A 23,691-nucleotide genomic window follows, 5' to 3' on the forward strand; every position below is an offset into this window, starting at 1 on the left:
TACATGCAAAACCACCCTGGATGTCCATGCTGATATTCCAAAAAAGAAAGGCAAAAGTGAGAGCTAATAACATGCAGAATGAATGGTAAAATTTAAAAAATCATTATTGTGCAACCACCAATGTAATTACTGAATTAGAAAGGGATTTTCACTGGAGGCTAAAATCACTGAAAGGCTATTGAGAAATAGTGCTCAAAAAAATCACAAAAATGACTTTATAATGACAAAGGGAGAAGGATACTTTTATGATGGAAATATCTGATTGATACCAACTTAACATTATCAGCATTGCCAGTAAGAACCAATTGTTATTTTGTCCCTCTAGATGTGATGTAGTGGGAAACATACAGAAACATCTCTATCAACTTCTTGCAAAAAAAAATAAATCAATCTGAACCTAATCACAAAGAAACCACCAGAAAGAATATGGGACATTCTTCAAGAGAGCTACCTGGACTCTTCTAAAATGTCAATGCCAATTCATCGGCAAAAAGCAAAAAATTCTGGGGGACTGTTCAGATTAAGAGGAAGTACAGATACATGACGAACTAACCAAAGACAAAGACCCTGACTGAAATAAGGAACATTCTGAAGCCATGCAGACATTTCAATGTAGACTGCATGCTACATGATATTACTGAATCAATGTTAATTTTGTGTAGTGACAGCAGTGTAGTTAGATAAGAGAAATTCCTTTAAAATAAAAGACGCATGGTGAAGTGTTTTGAGGTTTATGTTTTATGGTGTGATATCCTTTTACTTCTAAATGGTAAAGGGGGAATACGTGTGTGTGTGTATAGATTCAAATACAGACATAGGGGAGAGTGAAATGTAAATGGGGCAGAATGCTAACCAGAGGGCAGACAGACAAATGAGTGGTCTATCCTTTCAACTCTTTCAAAATAAAACAATGGTTGGAAACCATTGTTTCTCCCCAAGCACCCCTTTCTGGGGGAGGGCAAGGCAGGCAAGAGTGTAAGAAACTCTGATGACTGTGAAATGGGAGGGGGAGATGGCATTAATGTCAATGATAGAAAATGTGAAAAACTCTTCAGGATTATTCTGCTCACAAAATATACAACCCTAACACGAAACTCATTTCCTCCCTGTTGTCTTAGCTTCATTGTCCCTAACACTTCTCACACACTCTGCCAGGATGGGCTTTCTCGATTCCTCGCTGGGAATGTTCCACCATAAAAACGAATTTAAGCAGCCTCACATTTACAGAAATTTTTCTTGTTGGAGATAAGGACTGCAAGGTCAAGAGTTGTGCTCATGAGACAAGAAGTGAAAGGTTTCCCATAACTGCTGTCTTGGGTAGAAATCAAGTATTTTTATTTAAAGTTCTGAAGATAATGAGCAGGTTGGAGGCCAGTAGTCAGTCTTCCAAATATTAATCAGGACTGTGAATCACCCATTAAAGATAAAATAAGCCCAAACAATAACACACAGTGATTATCCACTCTTCATTTACGTGTTCAAGAACAACTGTCCTGACCTCAGGCTCTCCACTCCACCTGACTAATAAGCCAATTAACACCATGGCTCTAGGGAATAGAAACACAGTTTTTAAATCTATGCAAATCTGTTAACCATACTCAAAGTTATGAATTTATGTTAGAGAGTTCTTATGTAACAGAAAACTTTTACATATACACAGTATATACCACATATATCTGCCTGTAGATATCATGGAATATCTTTCCTCAAGTAAGTATATATTAGGACACATTATGCTAAAGTACAAGATATACCATCAACTCTCCACGACTATAGCCTATAATTTAAAATCCAGTTTAGGAACAGGCAAAAGTATAGAACAGAACACGGAATAGTGATTTCCAGAGACTGGGAGCAGGCGGGATTATAAAACAAGACGGAATTTTAGGGGTGATGGCAATGTTCCTCCTTGACTGTAGTGGTGGTGACACAACTATATGCATCCATCTAAACTCAGAGCACTGAACAACAGAACACATTTTACTATATGTTTTTTTCAATGTAGCTTAAAAAAAGCAAATTAGAAAAAAATTGTTTTAATGTCTTATCAAATGCCCCCCCCCAAAAAAACCCTAAAACAAAACTTGAGCTGTTATAGGATCAAGACACAACTAAGGACCCTGGATGGACAGATAAGGGTATTCCAGGAAGAAGCTTTGCACTTCTTTTCATCTTAAATAATCTTTGTAGAAAGAACTTTCCACTAAAAAAAATCCCATTTGCAAGTCAATGACAAACATGAGAAAAAAGAAAATGGTAAATGCTAAATTCGATGTTTCCTTGTTTCCATGATCTTCTGGGGTAACTATCAAAGTAAATGTGGATTAGAATCAACAGTGACCTGATTAAAGGGAGTCCAGAATACCCTTCCAACTAAAAGCATGGATTGCAAAAAAAAAAAAAAATTTTTTTTTCATTAGCACCTCTGCCTCAGCTTCTGTAGGAAAGGAGCAGGGGAGGAGGGGAGGAAGAAAAATTTGGTCCTAACAAAGAATACTGCTTTAGAAGGTTGAGGGGGAGAAACAGAATGACATATGCTTTCCTTAGCAGTAAGTTTATCAATGAAGCAACTTTTAACTATAACACAAACCTATCTTTAAAACGCTGGTGAAGAAAATATCCATCACTCCACAATGAGAAGTTAACCACAAAAACCACAACAATTAAATGGATAATCATGAAGCTAAGCTCACTACAGATTATAGTCAAAAAAGAAAAAAAAACAGTAATTAAAAACTGATAGTCAACTCAATACAATGCTGATAATACTATGATAAAAGGTCACCCCTAAAAAATTTGCAGGAATTTTTTTTTTTTTTGTCTTTTCAGGGCTGCAGCCATGGCATATGGAGTTTCCCAGGCTAGGGGTCTCATCAGAGCTACAGCTACCAGCCTAGGCCACAGCCACAGCAATGCCAGAGCCAAGCCATGTCTGGGACCTACACCACAGCTCACGGCAATGCCGGATCCTTAACCCACTGAGCGAGGCCAGGGATTGAACCCAAAACCTCATGGTTCCTAATCGGATTCATTTCTGCTGCACCATGACGGGAACTCCAAATTTGCAGGAATTCTAACCAACCACCCATGAGCAGGTGCAGGAAAAGCCCAGTGATGCTATCTCTACTTAAACATACCAAGTCCTAGTAACTTACTGTAGTTACTAGTGTGTATCCATCAGTACAAAGGGATGTAAAAAGAATGCCTATAGGACCAAAGGGCTTCTATTTCAATTTCTGAACAAAGAGCTAAAGGAAACCTAAGCAAAGTGAAGTCTTAAGGAGTTATTTTAAAGACAGAAACTATAAAATGTGATCAATTGGCATGGGGAATGCTGTCAAACTGGTTAAGAAGCGTCTTGGCGTGGTACTTTAACACCATCTCAAAAGTCTCTAAAATCTCATCCACAGATGCTTGGTTAGGGATAAGAGGAATTGTTAATCTTGATGGGCTATTCTCATGTTAAAATACACTTTAGACAATCATTGCTAAAGCTCAGTGAGTACCTTCTATGTGCCCACCACTCCAAGTACCCTGTCTTTCTTAGATCATTTAACCCTCACAACCACCCCAAGAGCTTAGGGACCTGGAAGTTCAAGAAACATGTCCACATAATTGAAAAAAAAAAAAAAAAAAAAAAGGAGAACAAAAAAACCAAAAGACAAAGGAAAAGAAAAAGAAAAAAAAATGCCCAAGGTGGAGTTCCCATCGTGGAGTAGCAGAAATGAATCCGACTAGGACACATGAAGTTGCGGTTCGATCCCCAGCCTCGCTCAGTGGGTTAAGGACGTGGCGTTGCTGTGAGCTATGTGGTATAGGTCGAAGATGTGACTTGGATCCCACACTGCTGTAGCTGTGGCGTGGGCCAGCGGATGTAGCTCCAATTCAACCCCTAGCCTGGGAACCTCCATATGCCATGAGTGTGGCCCTAAAAAGCAATTAAAAAAATAAATAAATAAAAAGGCCCAAGGTTGCACAGACCCAGCAAATAGCATAGCTGGGATTTGAATCCAGGCAGTTGACTTTAGGGTCTATGGACTTAACCACTCTGCCACTCACACTCCAGAGTTCCTGCAAATATTACTATTTACACAAACACACACACACACATACTTGTCCTTGGCAATTGAGGTTGTAATTTATTCTTGTTTCTGTTTCATTCCATATACAGCAACTGTGCATAGATGATATTCATTTTTGTCATATAAATATAAAAATCCGGAAGACAGATGAAAAAGCAACTTATTCATTTTGAATGCATGAATATAACAGGAGGCAGAAAACAGATGTAAAATAAACAGATTTTGACACGCAAGCTCATGTAGGTGAAGCATATTGAAATATAAAGTCAGTCTGCTGGATTCTATCTAAACAATAAAGTCCTTAAAATGTTTACAGAAGAAAATACTACAAAGACTCAAGGGGGAAGGGTTGGGGAGGACTTCTCAGGGCACTACCAAATACCAATTTACAGACACATGCCTCTTTTCAGGAGTCATTTAAAAAGTTAAGTTTTTCCCACCTAAAAGGAAACATTACTTGATTTCATTTGACTGTAGACTAGATACCTTCAATTGGGATTAGAGTATTTTAAATAAAGATCATAGTGTGTGTGTATGTGTGTGTACACAGGCGCGTGTTGGGGTGGGGACAGGAGTGCTCATTTAACCACATACCCTATTATAACCTAGAATTCACATAAAGGATAATGCTAACACTTTCTTGCTTCAGTCTAGTGTTTGAACTGGTTAAAGCCATTTATTTCAGATGGCCGAGCAGAAGGAAACACTGGCTTGGAACACAGGGAGCTTGGGCCTGATGTCTAATTCTGGCATAAATATAATTGCAGAATGTAGGATATACTCATTCTGCCTCTCTGGGTTTCAGTTTTCTCATCTGAAAGTGGAAAGATGCAGACAATCTCCAAGGTTCCTTCGGGCAGTCTATGACTCAATGCCAGGGCAGACCTGGCCTGGCTGAGGTCAGAGAGATCAATCTACACTGTCAACAGGAATGGTTGCATGGAATATGAAAGCAGGTCAACCTGATGATGTGTTAAATGAAGCCGTATTTCCAAACTAACTAGTTTCAAATCTCTACTTCTACTACTTTTCAAGAGAGACATTCTCTCAGTAAATGTGTTTGACTGTAGGATGCTTCTAATATAGAATCATAGCCTATTGCCTCATTTACTAACAGTGAAGATACCACAGTCAAATCCATACTTTTGTAGTCAACTTTCCCTTGTAAAAATACACAGATGTGACTCTATAAAGGATCGATACTGATTTTTATTTTTGCCTTTTTTAAAAGGGCTACACCTGTGGCATATGGAAGTTCCTAGGCTAGGGGTTGAACTGGAGCTGCAGCTGCTGGCCTATGCCACAGCCACAGCCACAGCAATGCAGGATCCAAACTCCATTTGTGACCTACACTGCAGCTCATGGCAACGCCGGAGCCTTAACCTACTGAGCAGGGCAGGACCAGGGATCCAACCTGCATCCTCATGGATAACTAGCTGGGCTCATTACTGCTGAGCCACAACAGGAACTCTGTATACTGATTTTTAAATAGGCAAAGCCTTTTATTTTGACTTGGCGATTTCCTTTTCTCTTTCTTCTAAAATGATTTCCGGATTTTTTTTCCATTTTTTTTTTTTATTGTGGTAAGATACACATACCATAAAATTTACTATCTTAATCATTTTAAGTGGTAAGTACAACAGTATTAGGTATATACCTATTGCTGTGCAATCATCACCACCATGCATCCTCAGGATGGAGGGATATGGGCTAAGGAAATCTTGAGAAAGATCACCCGGGTGAGCACTGCCATGAAAATACCGCTCCCCTCCTGTTCCTGCCAGGCCCTTGTCTGAGTCAGAAGCAGACACTTTTCTAGCTGTACCAACTTGAAAAGAAGTAAGTTTTCTAGTCAGTGACTAGAAAACAAAGGAAATAAAAAGACTACAGTTTTAAGTCAACTTTTCCTTCTGTGATGCAAGGAATGCATGTGTAGGAGAAATAAGTACTTTCCTGCTGTTTGTTTCCTTGGGCTGGAAGAAAGAGCAGCCTCTGAGCACAAGCTTACTGAAGGAACTAACCCGGGCTCACTCCCTGAGTCTTATACTTCAAACAAAAGGCAGAAGGCATTTTCACTCCTATGATCTTTCCCTCACAGCAAACATTGAATTGTCATGCCTTTGGCATGGTTTCTGGAAGGCAAGGTGACAACCAGAGCTCTGATCCTGGCTGAGGTGAGGCCCTCCAGGACCAGGAGGCCAATTATGAAGGAAGAATTCACACTGGATCTGTTGGAGCAGACTGCCAATTACTACCAAAAAGAGAGGGTCCCCAAATCTGAGTCATATTAACCTCACTCGGCTCTGTACCTACAGAATGTGCACAATATCCTTCTAGCAACATCCAATTTGCCAGTAGGATTCCTCCCCTCCCCAGCTCTCCTCCTATGTGCCCTGCTCCTTTATGGCATCTTGTATTCTAGCAGAGACCCACGGGAAAATGCCTGTTACTTCACTTTGGTAAGCTGGAGAACCTTAATATTAAAAAGGGCATATTTGGGGGTGAAGAGGTAAATGGGATGAGGGGACATGCTGGACTAGGAATCAAACTCTTCCACCAACTGAGGAAATGCCAGGGCATGGATCAATTGCTCATCTACTGAAATAGCACTAAAAACATGCACCCCCCCTACAAGCTTGCCTATTCTATTCTTCTCAAAGGGTTCTAAGGGCTCCAGAAGATTAAATGAGAGAACCATGTGAACAAAGGTAAAATATTATCATTAGGAACAATAGTGATGATATTATTTACAAGCATGGTCAGTACAAATGGTGGGGAGAAGCTGGAGTGAAAACAAATGGTGAGCAGTCATGGAAATAGATTAGGAAAGGTCTGAGAACTAGAGAAATGAGGATTTATTCAGTGGACCACCAAAAGGAATTGCAGATCTAAAGACAATGTCATACAGTGAATATATTTCTCTAAAACCTGTCTGGGAGTTCCCATCGTGGCTCAGTGGTAATGAACCCAACTAGTACCCAAGAGGATGCGGGTTTGATCCCTGGCCCTGCTCAGTGGGTTACAGATCCAGTGTTACTGTGATCTGTGGTGTACATCGCAAATGCGGCTCGGATCTGGCACTGCTGTGGCATAGGTCAGCAGCTGCAGCTCTGATTCGACCCCTAGCCTGAAAACTTCCATATGCCATGAGAACAGCCCTAAAAAGACAAAAAGTAAAAATTAAAATTTAAAAAAATAATAAAACCTGTCTGAGAGCACTGAGACCAATGAAAGGGACCAGGGTATGATGAGAAGATGTGAAAGTAGTGTACAAGCAGCAATGGATGGGAATCAAACAAAAGATGTTTCTTTTCCTTAAAAAAAAAGTACTTTACTAATTTTTTTCCAATTCTACATGTTCAAAGAAGAAAATCTGGAAAAAAAAAAAAGAGTAGAGAAAAACCCCTCCTGTTGCCACTGTTAATATCTTGACAGATTCCTCCTGCCCCTCAGTGTCACAAAAGACATTTCTGAGAGCCTGGAGTCTGGCTAGGCAGGATGCATTCAATCACTATGCGATTGGGTGGTAGGCTGAGTTGAAGGCTCTGATGCTGAGGAGACAGGGATGCTATTCTAGGAACAGGGATGTAGTGAAACAAGAGGCAGGGGGGTGAGTGAAGAAGGCAAGCATCTCACAAAAGAATACCACGGGCTGACATGGAAGGGACCCAGCACCTTGTCCCAGGAGCTAAGTTCAAGAGAGCCAGAGACTAGAGCTTACTTATTTCCACCGCAAAAAAGAAATGGTAATTATATGATGTGATGGTGCTAACTTCTGCTACAACGGCAATCACATTACAATATACAAATGCATCAAATCAACATGTCCTACATCTTAAAATTCCACAATGTTATGTCATGATATATTTCTTTCTTTTTTTTTTTTTTTTTTTTTTGTCTTTTTAGGGTCTCATCCAACACATATGGAAGTTCCCAGGCTAGGGGTTGAATCGGAGCTGTAACTGCAGGCCTACACCACTGCCACAGCAACACCAGATCTGAGCTGCGTCAGCAACCCACACCACAGCTCATGGCAACTCTGGATCCTTAACCCACTGAGCGAGGCCAGGGGTCGAACACGCAACCTCATGGTTCCTAGTCAGATTCATTTCCGCTGAGCCACAACAGGAACTCCAAGTCAGATATATTTCAATGGAAAAAATAAATAAAAAGACAGAGAGAGCCAGAGCCTGCAGTGAGGGTGGCAGCAGCTGCCTGATGATGTCGTCAGCAGCACTGTCAGTACCGTGGGATGATAGGACCACAGCTCTGGCGGCCCTGTGGCCAGCTCACCTGAATCTGCAGCAGGAATGGTCTCTGAATAGAGATAGCTGTCAGCAGCTCTGCATTCTGACCCTTACTCTCAACCCTAGTCAAGACACATGAATGTGTATGTGTGTGTATGTGTGTTTGTGTGTGTGTGTGTGTGTGTATGTATGTATGAGAGAGTATGTGTGTGTGTAATGTAAAAAGTCCATGAAACTTTAAAGACAAACCAACACTTAGGAAAAAAATTGAGTCATTGCAAGTTGTTTCATGATAGGATCTTTGGAAAATAATCTGGACCATTTGTGGCCATTAATATTCATTGTGTGAAAGTTACATGTGTCTGTATTCTGGAGTAGAAATACTAATGCAGCAACATGCAAGAAAAAAACAGAGGTAGTGAAAGTCTATTCACATTTTGGGAGATTTGAGTATGAGGTGAAAAAATGCATTTATTTTTTCCACATGTTTTACTTTTATATCTAATTTGCCATAATTTTGGCAAGACAATCCAAAGAGTATATCCATCTCTACATAAACAGCCTTATTATGTGTGCATTTATTCAATCTGCCCAGTTAACTATTAAAGGAATACTAAAACTGCTTTAAATATTTAAATATTCATGTTGTTCTACCCAGGAGGCCTTCTACAGTTTTATCCTAGTCAGTGGTCAGGCTACATACAGATCTAACCCAGTTACCTATTCACTTAGTTCTATTGGTAATGAGATTAGAATGGATTGAGAAATTCCATATGAGAAAAATAGTTCTTAGCGTTTAAAAAACAACATAAGAACACTGAGAATAATGTAGCAGTGCAAATATCTTACTCCTCCAATGCTAGTGGTATTACAAATAGAAAAAAACAACTTCTGACAAAAAGCCATCTGTTACTATGTATTACAAGCCACAGAACTGCTTCTATCTTTTCATCTGGTAATCCCATTCCTGAGAATTTATCCTAAGGGAAAAACCTGAATCAGAGAGCTAACAGGGGAGTTCCTGTTATGTCTCAACAGGTTAAGAACTTGACCAGTATCTGTGAGGGCAGGGGTTTGAACCCTGGCCTCATTCAGTGGGTTAATGATCTGGCATGGCTGCGAGCTGCAGTGTAGGTCACAGATGTGGCTGGGATCCTGAGTTGCTGTGGCTGTGGTGTAGGCCTGCAGCTGCAGCCCTGATTCGTCCTGTAGCCCAGGAACTTCCATATGCCATGGGTACAGTTGTAAAAAAGGAAAGAAAACAAAACAAAGAGCTAACTGTAATAAAGATGTTCACTACAGCATTACTTATCTTGTCAAAAAACACGAAACAACCTAATGTCTATCAGTGAAATGCTTAGGCCTTTAGGAGAAAGAGGGTGTTTCTGGGGACAACAATTCCGATGTGGAAAAGGCAATGGGGCAGGATATGAAAGAGAATGGATGGGAGTGTGCTGAACTAGTGACAGACACTAACCAAGAGTACAAAACTCTGACCTAGTCATAAGCCTATGGAGAGTAACCATTCAGGTCTTATTAGAATAGTAGAAGAATGTTAAAGCTACAAAAGAAAAACTAAAAAAAAAAAAAAAAAAAAAAAGATAGCTGTGTCAATTCTTTATCAACAGCTACTAAAAAGAAGGCTATGATGACAGAACCAGGTTTGGGGGAAAAAAACTAAGACTCGCCCATAAAGGTCATTTTCTTATTCACAAAGGATTTCCATGGCTGGAGATTTACTTCCTCCTCTCAAAACCACTGCAGGTTCCCTTCCCGCCCAGCAGTTCAGTAGCCAAGGGGTTCTGGCTGCAGATGGAGATTTCTTTCCCTTTCTTCACACTGTCTTCTCTCCCCAAACTCTTTCCAGAAGCCAATGACTACAGAGGTTTCAAATATCAAAAATCCCCTACCTACCTGCCTATAGAAGTGCTAATATGAGAAACTAAAGTTCTGTGGTTTTTAAATTAATTGCTGAAGTACAAAAGAATAAATATGTTAAGAGGGTAAATAACTTACAAATTGGAAGCAGCTCCTGACACTTGGCTCAATGTTGCTTCCCCCAAAGGATGCAACTTCTCCCAGCTGTCTTGGGATTTGGATAGAATCATGCAGAAGGAGGCCCAGTCTGCGCTGGTCACAAAATCCTGTTGAACTGGCCACTTGCTTGAACAGGTCTACAAAAGGAAGAAGAGAATTTCAACAATCAAAAATCAGTACCCAGCAGATACTAGCAAAACCTAAGGACCAACTCAATTCCGGTACCAATTCTCAAGAGCAGCCAAGATTTCCCCAGAAGGGTTACTTCCACTGTATGCTAATCTGGACATTTATTATTTTTATGGGTTGAGTTAATCATCACTGTGTATAAATGAAACATGACAACTTTTAAATAAACTACAGCCCTGCAAGAAATGAGAGTTTACATACAGTTCTGACATGTGAATTTTTCCTAAGCCAGAACATAATCCTTTGGAAAATATTTTATATATAGGACATGACCACTATTATAAAATAAATGTTTTAGCATTAAGAATCTTATAACTGGCCCAAAGCACTATCCTCTTTGGACACCAGATTCCAAAATATATCCAAATCAGGACCTCTTTATGAAGTCATACAATCACTGAATTTCTAGTATGTGTTTCCAAAGGATGCTGAACATATTTGTGATTAGCATCACTGTACACTGTTACTGATTCAATATGTGTCTTTTTGGCTGGTGAAAGATACCCCTTGAGGGCAGGGACCACATCTTGGTCCACTGTGTGCCAGAAATAGAAGAGCAGTTCCTGGAGGCTGGTGGGTGCCCAATACACAGGGATTCAAGGAATGAAAAAACATACCAAACACTTACAATACATGTTTTGTTCTCAAAAATAGAATTATTTTAATCCTACCTCATATTCAAATAAAAGTTGTCCCAAAAGTAAATGGATGAGAGCTTTTCTTACTCATAAGCACTAAGAAATTAAAACTCTAAGAAACCTGAAGTTTTAACAGGATATTTATGATGGCAGTACCAACACTGAGGCTTCACAGAGAGCCCTTCCCCATCTCTCCAGCATACACACAAAATTTCAAAATTATGAATTACCTTCAAATGTCCCAGTTTGAAGTTAACATTTTTGTTTCACCAACCTCAAACATATTCCCTCCTAGTAGTTATTTGAAACATGGGCTGGAAGCTCCATTGATGAATTGAGTGGGAATGACGATATACTGGTACTACACCACTGGCCAGGTTAGAGTAAAAGCTAACCTATAACAAGTCACTACCGTATTGAAAGAAGAAGATCCCACAGAAGTATTCTATTTCATCCAAAATACATTTTGTTTTGGCTGTGCCTGTAGCATGTGTAAGTTCCCCAGCCAGGGATCAAATGCATGCCGAAGCAGTGACCCGAGCCACTGCCATAACAACACTGGATCCTTAACCTGCTGGGAACTCCCCAATACATTTTTAAATGGCTAACAAAAGCTGTTCCGTTATTTTTTTCTTGGGTTCTCAGGATGGGGAAACTCAAGTGGAAACTACATAAAAGTGAGCGTTAAAAGAGCTTGTATATTTGTGGCTTACTCCTGGGGGGAAATGAGCAATAGGATACAGAGTGGCTTTGGAGGAATTCAATCTCTTTTATCTCCTGCCCATCCTTAAGCTCAGCACAGCTCCTTATCCCTGTGTGGCTAGGCCTTAGGGGAAAAAAGAAAAGACCAGATAGACTAGGTTTGTTTAATATTCCTACCGAAAAGATGTCTCGCAAGCATTTAATGGGGAAATACAGGTACATTCTTTTACGATGGGAATAAATCGTTGCTTAGTCATCTCAACCATCCCTCCTCCAGCATTTGCTTTTAATTTGGATTTACAAATTTTAAGCAGAAGCACCCAATGGCTAATCAAAAGGAAATTTTATAAGGTGATATTTATCCTGTAAGAAATGACGAGCTGTCTCTCAAATAATAAAATGTTAATCACATCACAGAATTGGATATGTCAGTACAACTTGCAGGAAGATGATTATAAAATAAACAATGTTTCCTGAACATGAATGCCAGATAGTGCTCTTTAAATAAGACTCAAAAGACGAGGCAAGTGCAGGGATTAAACCTTCACATTTATTTTTCTGACTTAGACAAAGGGGTTAGGAAATCAGACTTTATCCCCAAGGAACATGTGTTTTGTTTAGACATAGTCAATGCAATGTAAAATAACACTTGCACTGGAGAAGTTAATCCTCATTCTCTATTTAAATACCTACAATTTAACGTCTGACAGGGAATGGCACAAACCAAATTTTATGACAGTCTAAAAGTAGTTCTACACCTTACATGAGGAACCTGCTGCCAAATAAGAACACTATGTCATTCCCCATCTAGAACAGGGGTAATTAGCCACCATTAATAAAAGAATACAGACTTAATACACATGACTTACATCTGTACTTGTCTTCCAAGTGTGCTTTACACAGAGAAACGATGCCAGTTTTAAAAGACAGGACCCGAATCCTCCCCGTTCGTCCCCTATTATGAATAATCAAAGCAGAAAAACAATTACTGACACTTTACTAAATGATAAAAAACTTCTCAGTTAAGAAAAAAACCCTTGGATATGGGAACTCTATTGACCATTGTTTAAGATCGTTAAGAACATTTCTGAGTTCATTATCTATCTGGCTGATAACCTAGAATGCGATGGAAATTTGACCAACTCAACCAATGAACACTTAGCAAGTTTTCAATTCTTAAAAACCCCTTCTTGAATGGTAAGAGTTTCTCTACATAAAAGAAGAAAAAAATAGCCTCTATTTATCTAGGGAGAGCCACCTGGGCTAAGTTAATAAGTGGAAGATTTACTACTATGTACTAATAAGCAAATTACCTACTTTGGTTACTGAAGCCAAAAAAAAAAAAAAAATTAACTAACTGCCTAACTGCTCTGCCCTCTTCAACACTCATTTAGATTTTCATCAGATTGCCCTTTATTGAGAAGAAAATTAATCACTTCAGGCCACATGACATGTAATATAAAATGGGAATATTTATGTCTATAAGAAAAATATGATGCAGTTTATTAGAGAGCATTCAGCTAGATGATCTTAAACAGCAAATTAAAAATAACCTATTGCTACAGCAATGTTTTAATACAGATGTACTTTCATGTTACATATAAAGCATTCCAGAAGGTATTTATTAATAAGTTCATTTTATCCATGGGAAAATTAAAATGAAGTTTTTCATTTTCTAGAAAATGCCTTTTGATAGTTTTCAGCTTTGATTTTGTTGTGAAAAATACTGAACCATATTTGCTGGTTAAAAAAATAGTCTGGAGAATGGCAAAGGACAAGTCCCAATGGTGGTTATTTTTGGTGAAAAATATGTTCACCTTTCAACTGGTACAATTTACTAAATCTATTAGTAAAAAATGGAAATCGTGGGTCCTAACACATTAACAAAAGCACTATCATTGAAGATTTTATCTTTTTCCCTTTTTAAAAAGGCAAAGCAAAGTTTAACAAACTTTATGTAAAAACTCAGGTCTTCAAGGAGTTAAAATTGTCCCCTCAAAATTTTCAGGCATAGAGAGAGGAAGTTACCAGAATCCATTTACACAACATCTGGAAAGAAAATGGTGCCAAAATACATTTGAGGGAAGACCTGAATAGAAACCCTTATCAAAGCAAGTGTAAGTATAATCCGTAATTAAAATCCAACATGTTCAAGAGCTTGGTAGATAATGATCAGAATTCAATAGCCAGGTGATTTGGAATTTAGAAAGCAATGCCTTATCAAAGTAACAAAGAAAAAAAGGTATACATTTTAAGCCAGGAGATGGTAGAAATCTACAACAAAGGCAAAAGCAAAACAGTTGCTATGCAACTCCTTTCAGAAAACCTTTGCAGATTTCCAAATGTGGAAAATGTTCTTATTGACATGGGAAATCGGGCATATAATAATTTTGAGGTCTGAGAAGAATTCAGTCAAAATTAAGACCAATTCCTTCTGCTGCCTTCCTCAATTATCTTCATTAAGCTCAAGATGAAACTGGGGAGCTCGCCTAAGTGTAATCCAAAAGAAATAAGCAAGTTCTAAGAGAGAGATAAATGGAGGGCCAAATTGCAACTTCATAAACCCTTATTTAAAAAAAAAAAAAAAAAAGACAAAACTTCCTCAGTTTGAGGAGCTGAGTTTGCTACATCAAGGGCTTATTTTCTTTTCTTTTCCTTTTTGCTTATCAATGCAGCCTTCTGCAAAAACCTATGAATATCAGCAAACACTGTTCAGAGCTGGTGACAGGTGTGCCAGCATCTCCAGGAGCTCACCCCTTCCGGCTGGTGAGAGGGAGCCATCCCTGAAGAGGATGAAGTTCAAAGTACACAGGCAAGGAAGGCAGAGAACCAAGGGCTACACACTGTCTCATGCTACTACTGGAAAAATGAGTAACTTTGGGGTTTTGTCTGCTTGATGATCTGAGAACAACCTACCTTATTGTTCTTACCCTCCCCACTTCTCAACATATTTTTCAGTTCCATTAAAGGCAAAAATGATTAATCACGGGGACAACATAAGGTCAGAGGGCTTCATGAAACTTTCATTCCAAGGACCATATTTCTAGACTGGAGCCCTGTTGTGATGGTAATTACACTGTCACCATTCTGTAAACCAAGCCTCCCATGACAGAGTCTGGAAAAAGCCTGCCATACGTACGTGTCATAAACATTCAGCAGCCAGTTGAGACACATATCCACGCAGAGGGGGACGTTGACCAGATTGTTGTGCTCTTGCTCCAGGCGATCATAAACAGTGGTCAAACAATTAATGATCTGCAGGATGTCCATGGGCTGGTCATTCTGCTTGAGGTTGTGCTGGTCCAAGGCATCGCATGCAGCTGACAGGCTCAAGAGATCCACTGCAAAAGTCACACAAAATCACAAGTGATTCAAAGGGGAAAATCCTTTCTTTGCTGTTTCTCTTTTTGACAATCTTAGTAGTGTTGTCTTGTCCCTTTAGTAGACACCAAACCTGAACCATACCCTCTTTTTATTTTATCTTATTTTTATTTATTTTTGGCCATACCTGCGACATGTGGAAGTTCCTAGGCCAGGGATTGAACCTGTGTCACAGCAGCAACCCGAGTCACTGCAGTGACAACACTGGATCCTTAACCCACTGTGCTACAATGAACTCCCTGCACCCTCTCTTATTAAAGCATTTTGTTTGCATCCCTCAGCTTTAAGTTTGATGGGTTTGATGGGTATTGAAGCTCTGAGGTTTTTCTTAAGTCTCACTGGCATTGGATGAAGATGTAGGTAAAGAGACAGCTCCCACTCCTGAAGTATTAGGAAATACCTGAGAGTTCAGGGGGCCCGATAGTGCTCTATGGGAACAAAGTCATTTTCACCCAAATCAGGGAAAAAAAATGTTTTACTAGAGATTTTCGAAGTCCCTGAGAATACTTTCTTGTATTAGTATCACAGAAGGTCAGTTTGATTAATCTGTATGGTTATGGTTGTATAAACTCTATTTCCAGATATGCATTTATAATCATTAAGCGTTTTTCTCCTTGAAATATCAGTCACCTCCTAATCTCTGCTATGTTCATACTAGGTGAAAAAAATAATCACCCTCATTACAATTTTCTATAGGCAAACTAAAATAACTGCATCACCTATGCTGTTTTCAGACACCAGGCTCACTTATTTCTCCTTTCACCTTCAAATTATATTCTACAATGTACTTTTCAAGTCCTCTAAGAACTTTCTAAGTGGGTGGGGAGGTTCCTTTGATCTGAGGTGGTATTTAATCATATGCTGAAAGACAAACATTTATCTAAAGTGAAACCTCAACCTCATCCAACATCAGCAAATCGTAAGCTTAACTCTCAAACTGTCATGGAAAGATGCTTTTCTCTAAAGCCAATTTATTAGCCAAATTGGAAATGCAACAACATTGCTTTTATAACACCTTATACATCTTAAGCTCTAGTCTGAATTCCCAGTCCTTGGAGAAGAAGAATCAATGGTAATTAAGGAAATCTCTCAGGCATCTCGGGGCAGGAGGCAACACAATTATAAATGTAACTGCAGATAGGAACGACCATAACAGTCAGTATATCCCAGTCAGTAAACAGCTTCTGGCTAGTTCTAATTAAATGCTAACCCCAAAATAGTGGTTAATACCTTTGTAGGTTAATACCTATGTAGTGCACGTTTTTCTCTTTTAAAAAAAGGAAAATAGTAAGCTTTGAAGTTTCTCTGAAAGCATGAAGGAGACCCGGTGGTGGAAGTAGGTTTGTGGTTTTTTGTTTTTTGTTTTTTTTTTTTTTTTTTTTTTTTTGTCTTTCATCCCAGTGAGTAAAGCTCTCTGCTTCCATGTACCAGTTTCCCTAAAATACCCTGGCTGAGCACTCATCCTATTAAAGCCAAGCCCCCACTCCTTTGGCTTAAAAATACTTTCAAGATACAAAAATGATCTCTTTACTTTCTGTCTAAAGTGGCAGAAAGGAACATAACTTGATTTGAGAGGGAAGTAGGTGGGAAAGAGAATAAAGACTTTTTTTAAAATAACACCACGAGCAGGCAGGAGGACAGGAGGAGGGGAAGGCCTACCAGGGACTGTATGAGAGACCAGAGAGAGGTACAGAAACTTCCATCCTCTCTGCTGGGTGACCTCCTCCGAGGACACATTTTCAGGTGTCAGCAGTGAGAACATTCAGACACGCAGCACACCATTTCCACCAGCGGAAGAGAGAAGTGGTTTTCCATCAAGTACCAATGTTTGCAACATGTTTCTTTATACAATATATGAAGCCAAGGGTGGCCGGAAGTTTTTCTAGTATTTTCTTTTTTGTTACTCTGCCTTAGTCATTACAAATATTTTGCTTTACACCCAAGGATATAAGAAGTAACAAGTGAGAATGTTTAGACTCACTTTCATGTTAAGAATCTAATTTCCCTGTGTGATGGAAACAAATCACCAGCAGCAAAATGGCATGCATTTCTTTTTATTGGGCCTACTCTTTTCTCTGTACAGGTGAACAAGTAACACTCAGAAGAGGAAACTGGGAGCATAAATAGTTCCAGAGGGGCGCAAAGCAATTGCTCTGAAATAACAGGAGCAGGAGATGACACAGTTAGGAGAGAAATACCATACGGTGTGTTCTGCTAAAACCAGACATGGTTAAACACAACGATCCATCACAGAAGACTGGAGAACACAGTTTCCCAAAACAAACATATCAAACAGAATACCACTTTCATGGAACAATTTTTAAAAGACTCCTATTTAGGTGTGTATAGCCAATACCACAGACTTGAAAAGAGGTGAGAAAATCAGTTGGGACAATTTAATTGCCACACAAACATACACTTAACTGTTCAAAATGTGCATCTTAGAGAATACATTGAGTTTTTTTATGATACATTAGACATAATGATTAGCTGTTTCTAGAAACTTTAACAAGCAACTATCAGACGCAGTTTTGTAAAACTATCCCTTTAGTTCAAGCTAGGAATTTCCATTTAGGGGGAAAATATATTTCCTTTAGTGTATTCACTGAGGGAATTTTAAAGCTATATAAAAACCCAAATATGCGGAGTTGCCGTCGTGGTGCAGCGGAAACGAATCCAACTAGGAACCATGAGGTTGCGAGTTCGATCCCTGGACTTGCTCAGTGGGTTAAAGATCCGGTGTTGTCATGAGCTGCGGTGTAGGTCGAAGATGTGGCTCAGATTTGGTGTTGCTGTGGCTGTGGCGTAGGCCAGCAGCAACAGCTCTGATTAGACCTCTAGCCTGGGAACCTCCATATGCCACAAGTGCAGCCCTAAAAGGACAAAAGACAAAAAAATCAAAAACAAGTATATTCTAATATACCCTGTCTTTCAAAAGTTATTTTGACAGTAGAGGATGCTATATGTTATTAACTTTATTTTTTTGCGTTTGTGGGCCACACCCACAGCATATGGAAGTTTCCAGGCTAGGGGTTGAATCAGAGCTGTGGCTGCTGGCCTACACCACAGCTCATGGCAATGTCGGATCCTTAACCCACTGAGTCAGTCCAGGGATCAAACCTGCATCATCATGGATGCTAGTCAGATTCATTTCTGCTGTGCTACAATGGAAACTCCAAAGCTACAGGTTGATGCCATTGAAGAATATGGACTATTCGGTGGTGGCCCTCATGTATCAGGGCTGTGGGCTGAGAGTGGGTGGGGGGCCAGCTCTTCAAGATCCTCATTGTTAAGCAAGAAAAGCAGAGAAGGAAGGGAATGGGATGGAGTGGGCGTGGAGGTCTCAAGCACAGGATCCCATTAATGGTTCCTGAGGCGCTGGTTGCGACTAATCATCCTTCTAACATTTTAGGTTCAAATGCTAACTCTATTCCTTTCTACACATGCCACAAGTGAGGAGCTTACGTGGATTTTTAAAAAATCTTTTCCGGAATCCTAGGCTTCGAGAACTAAAAAGTACCCTTAGAATCATTTTGCAGTTGGGAAAACTGAGACCAGAGAGAAAGAGACCCGCTCTGGGAGTTACGGCAGGACACATGGAGGTACACACTAAAAAGCAGAAAGATAGGTAGCCGGTGTCCTTCCAGGTGCTACAGAAAAAGAAAATGACCCACATTCTTTACCAGTAATAATACTGGGGGGAAAAAGAAGCACCAAAACGTTGGCTAGGAGTTTCCATTATGGCTCAGTGATTAACGAATCTGACTAGTATCCATGAGGTTGCGAGTTTGATCCCTGGCCTCGCTCAGTGGGTTAAAGGGATCTGACATTGCTGTGAGTTGTGATGTAGGTCACAAAGGCAGCTTGGATCTGGAATTGCTGTGGCTGTGGCATAGGCTGACAGCTACAGCTCTGATTAGACCCCCTAGCCTGGAAACTTCCATATGCCGCAGGTGTGGCCCTAAAAAGACAAAAAAAAAAAAAAAAAAAAGGTGGTAAAGGTGGTTAGTGTGAGTCTGATGGTGCCCACACAACCCTAGGTTCATCCCATGGGTCAACATGGATACTCTGTGTTAACATATAGACAATCCTGTAACCCAGTTACTACAGAGACAGCGATGGGCGGGGAATGGTGGGATAACTGCTATGTGTCTGTTGACTTTTTTGCCCAGGGAAGCAGAAAGCATCTGTTGGAAGAGGAGGCTGTTTGTGAACACCACATCATTCTACAGGGACCTTACTCCTCAGGCTGAAGGACTTTCCAAGCAAATCTTTGCAGAGCAAGAAAGTCGATGCACTTTGATGTACATATATCTTTGCTGTGAGGGTTAACTCCAGAGGCTCTGTCTGAAGTTGGCACAAGACTTTTGCGAAAACAGCTACACAATACAGAGCCTCGATCAAAGCAATGGAAATAAGTGACTCACTGTGTTTATGGGTAGCCATGGGTTACAGGTTATCACAATTGTTTACTGCTAGCAGTAACATGGGCCATTTGTACCTGGTCTCAGTGAGGTCCAAGGAGGCCACTGGGTTTGGGACTGGATACATGGGAAGAGTATGCCCAGGTTACCAGCAGGCTATAAGCAATGCTGGCTGAGACTCCAGTTAGTGCTCCCTGGTTTCTAAAGTGGTGTGTGGTCACATAGGTGGTTCTTGAGCTAAGAAAGAAAGTTCATTCTGGTCCAGCCCTTATAGAAAGAGGGCTCTCGGAGCCTACAGTTGGCCTCTCCAGACCTTATGCTGGGAGGTAGCCCGTGGATGTGACATGTAGCCTTGTTTCAATGTCCCCGGTATACTGTAGGCTTTTCCTTTCTACAGTGATGAACTAAAGATTGTAAGGACTCCATCTGGGTTCTGTGAGTTTTTTTCAGCTACTGAGCTTAACTGTTATTCCCAAGAGCAATTAGCGCCAGAGTTGAGATTGTTCAGAAGGCCCCCAACTCATTCTTAGCTAAAAATATGGGTAAGGCATTATTTTAAAAAGGAAAAAAGAAAAAAGGGATGAAAATGAACCATTGATGCTAGTTGCCAAGCTACCCTTGGTTTGAAGTAGCACAGGCTTTGAAAATGGTTATCAATAATACCACTTTCTGCTGGAATGTGGAAATGATAGAATCTAAACTCCAGGAATTAACAAAATGGAATATAAGGGAATAGCAAACTGATGGTAAGTCTGCTAAAAATTCAATTCCTTGGTTGCAGAAACAAAAGCTCAAATAAGTTCATTGAGCCTCACCCTCTCTGGTCTGCAGGTAGAGTTCCAACCAGAGGAACTTGGGAACTAGCACTGTGGATAAATGGGCTCCACCAGTGAGACCAATTACAATTAAAAAGATAATTCAAGTGAGGAACTTACAGGTATTCCCAACTTCACCACAATTTTCCTTTTCAATGCAATAGTAGTAGCCCCTGGACTGGGGCTATAATTAAGAGTCTCAAAGGCTGGTAGTAATTGGAAACAAAAGAGTATGGCTCTTAGTTGAAAGCTAAATGCAAAAATTCCACAGGGACTGATGGAATGGCTTACCCTTTCCCTGTATCTCACTTAACTGGAGCTGACTGTCACAAATATTTTGTTGACTAGTGGAGAAGAGAGCCCCATTTTTCTGTATGGAACCAATGTGACCTCTTATCAAAAACTGGGAAGGGGAAGCCCAGGCATATTTTATACTGCTAACAGCTAAATACGGACTGATCCAGTGGCTGAACCTAGAGGATATACTCTATGTTAGGGGAGAAATTTTGGATTAAACTTTAATAGCAAGGAAGAAAGATAAGATTGTTGCTAAAGGGAAGAAAGCCACCAAATGGGTGTTGAAAGGGGAAAATCTAACATAACACTGGTGCCTAGAAAGAGGCTTAAAATAAGAGAAAAATATGCTCCCTTAACTATGACTAAGATGGCCTTTTAAAAAGAGCCAAGAAGTGAGCAGGACAGCTGGCCAATCTATTGAACAAACTGGGTGAAGAGATGTGAGTTCTAACTGTGACCACGACTCCATGAAGAAATGTTAAAGTGGTTATGTCTTTTGGTGCTTGATTCACCAGGTGTATCTGTCATTAAGCACCTGCTTTGGAAAGTACCCTGTGGGAATATTTACCCAGTCATATATGGAGAACACTGATTTATAATAATCTGAATGAGAGGTATCAGGTATTTGATAGAAGGTTTATATGCTAAATGCCTCATCTATCATAGTATTATGTGTAAAAAAAAAGCTATGTGCATACCAACAACACAAGATCAGAAAGATAAATTAAGGAAACGATCCCACTTACCATCACATCAAAAAGAATAAAATACCTAGAAATAAACTTAACTAAAGAGACAAAAGACCTGTACTCTAAAAACTACAAGATCCTACTGAAAGAAATCAAAGATGGCACAAACAGATGGAAAGACATACCATGCCCTTGGATTGGAAGAATCAGTACTGTCACAGATTCAATGCAATCTCCATCAAGTTACCAATGACATTTTTGACAGAACTAGCATAAAATATTTTAAAATTTGCATAGAAACACAAAAGACCCTAAGTAGCCAAAGCCATATTGAGAAAGAAAAACAACTGGAGGCCAACTTCAGGCTTTACTACAAAGCTACATTCATCAAAACAGTATAGTACTGACACACACACAAAAGAAATATAGATCAGTGGAAGAGCAGAGAAAGCCCAGAAATAAATCCACGCACCTATGGTCAAGAGACCCCGAATAGCCAAAGCAATCTTGAGAAAGAAAAATGACACTGGAGCAATCAGGCTCTCTGACTTAAGACTATTACTACAAAGCTCCAGTCATCAGAACAGTATGGTACTGGCAGAAAAACAGAAATGTAGATCAACTGAACAGGACATAAAGCCCAGAAATAAACCCAAGCACCTATGCCAACTAACCTATGACAAAGGAAGCAATATACAATGGAGGAAGGAAAGACAGCCTCTTCAATAAGTGGTGCTAGGAAAGTGGGCAGCTACATGTAAAAGAGTGAAATCAGAACATTCTCTAACACCATGCACAAAAATAAACTCAAAATGGATTAAGGACCTAAACAAAAGGCTGGATATTATAAAACTCCTAGACAAAAACACAGGCGGAACACACTTTGAAATAAATTGCAGCATTATCTTTTTGGGTCCACTTCACAGAGTAATGAAAATAAAAACAAAAATAAGCAAATGGGACCAGATTAAACTTAAAAGATTCTGCGCAGTAAAGGAAACCATAATCAAAACGAAAAGACAAGTCACAGAACGGGAGAAAATCTTTGCGAACGAAGCAACTATAGGGGATTAATATCCAAAATATACAAATATCTCATGCAGCTTTATATAAAACAACCCAATCAAAAAATGGGCAGAAGATCTAAATAGACATTTTCCCAAAGACAAAATGACCAAAAAACACATGAAAAAATGCTCGTCACTAATTATTGGAGAATTGCAAATCGAAACTATAATGAGGTATCACCTCACACCAGTCAGAATGGCCATCATCAAAAAGTCTACAAACAGTAAGTGCTGGAGAGGGTGTGGAGAAAAGGGAACTCTCCTACACTGTTGGTAGGAATGTAAATTGGTACAAGCACTAGGGAGGACAGTATGGAGGGTCCTTAAAAAGCTAAATATAGAACTAGCATATGATCCAGCAATCCCGCTCCTGGGAATATATCCAGAGAAACCCAAAATTTGAAAAGACCCCTTCACTCCAGTGTTCACTGCAGCACTATTTACAATAGCCAAGAAATGGAAGCAGCCACTGACAGAGGAGTGAATAAAAGATTTGGTACATATATACAATGAAATATTACTCAGCCATAAAAAAGAGTGAAATAATGGCATTTGCAGGAACATGGAGGGACCTAGAAATTATCATATTAAGTGAAGTAAGTCAGAGAAAGACAAGTATTATATGACATCACATATGCGGAATCTAAAAAAATGATACAAAAGAACTTACTTATAAAACAGAAAAAAAACTCATAGATTTCAAAATCAAACTTATGGTTACCAAAGGGGAAACTGTGTGGGGGAGGGAGAAATTAGGAGAATGGGAATAACATACACATACTACTATATAAAACAGATGAATAGCAAGAACCTACTGCACAGCACAGGGAAATCTCAACAGTTTTTAAAAACCTATATGGGAAAAAAGAACAGATATATGTATATGTATAACTGGTTTACTTTGCTGTACACCTGAAACTAAAACAATAGTCTAAGTCAATTACACTCCAATAAATATTTTTTAAATCTTACAATTAAAAAAAAAAAAAGCTACATGCCCTGTTGGTGTGTGAGAAAATCTATACATTAGTGGAGGGGCAATTGGGACGCTTGGATCATTAAGGGAAAAATAATTTGATTTTAGTGGCCTAATTACCTGATATTGAAAAGCCAGAAATTTGAG

At 39.5% G+C, this 23,691-nt stretch overlaps 1 protein-coding gene across 22 annotated transcripts in view; it reads right to left on the bottom strand.

Annotated features, from left to right (window-relative positions):
* Positions 1 to 23,691, bottom strand: part of DMD (dystrophin) — a 2,622,506-nt gene that overhangs the window by 83,515 nt on the left and 2,515,300 nt on the right. For all 22 annotated transcript variants that reach the window (XM_021079543.1, XM_021079551.1, XM_021079550.1 and 19 more), the window contains 3 exon segments: positions 15,035 to 15,236; positions 12,765 to 12,850; positions 10,346 to 10,503 (listed from right to left, as the gene is read on the bottom strand). In XM_021079543.1, coding sequence (XP_020935202.1) covers positions 10,346 to 10,503; positions 12,765 to 12,850; positions 15,035 to 15,236 — 446 coding nt within the window.

The sequence above is a fragment of the Sus scrofa genome, chromosome X (assembly GCF_000003025.6).
Source record: "Sus scrofa isolate TJ Tabasco breed Duroc chromosome X, Sscrofa11.1, whole genome shotgun sequence".
Lineage (NCBI taxonomy): Eukaryota > Metazoa > Chordata > Mammalia > Artiodactyla > Suidae > Sus > Sus scrofa.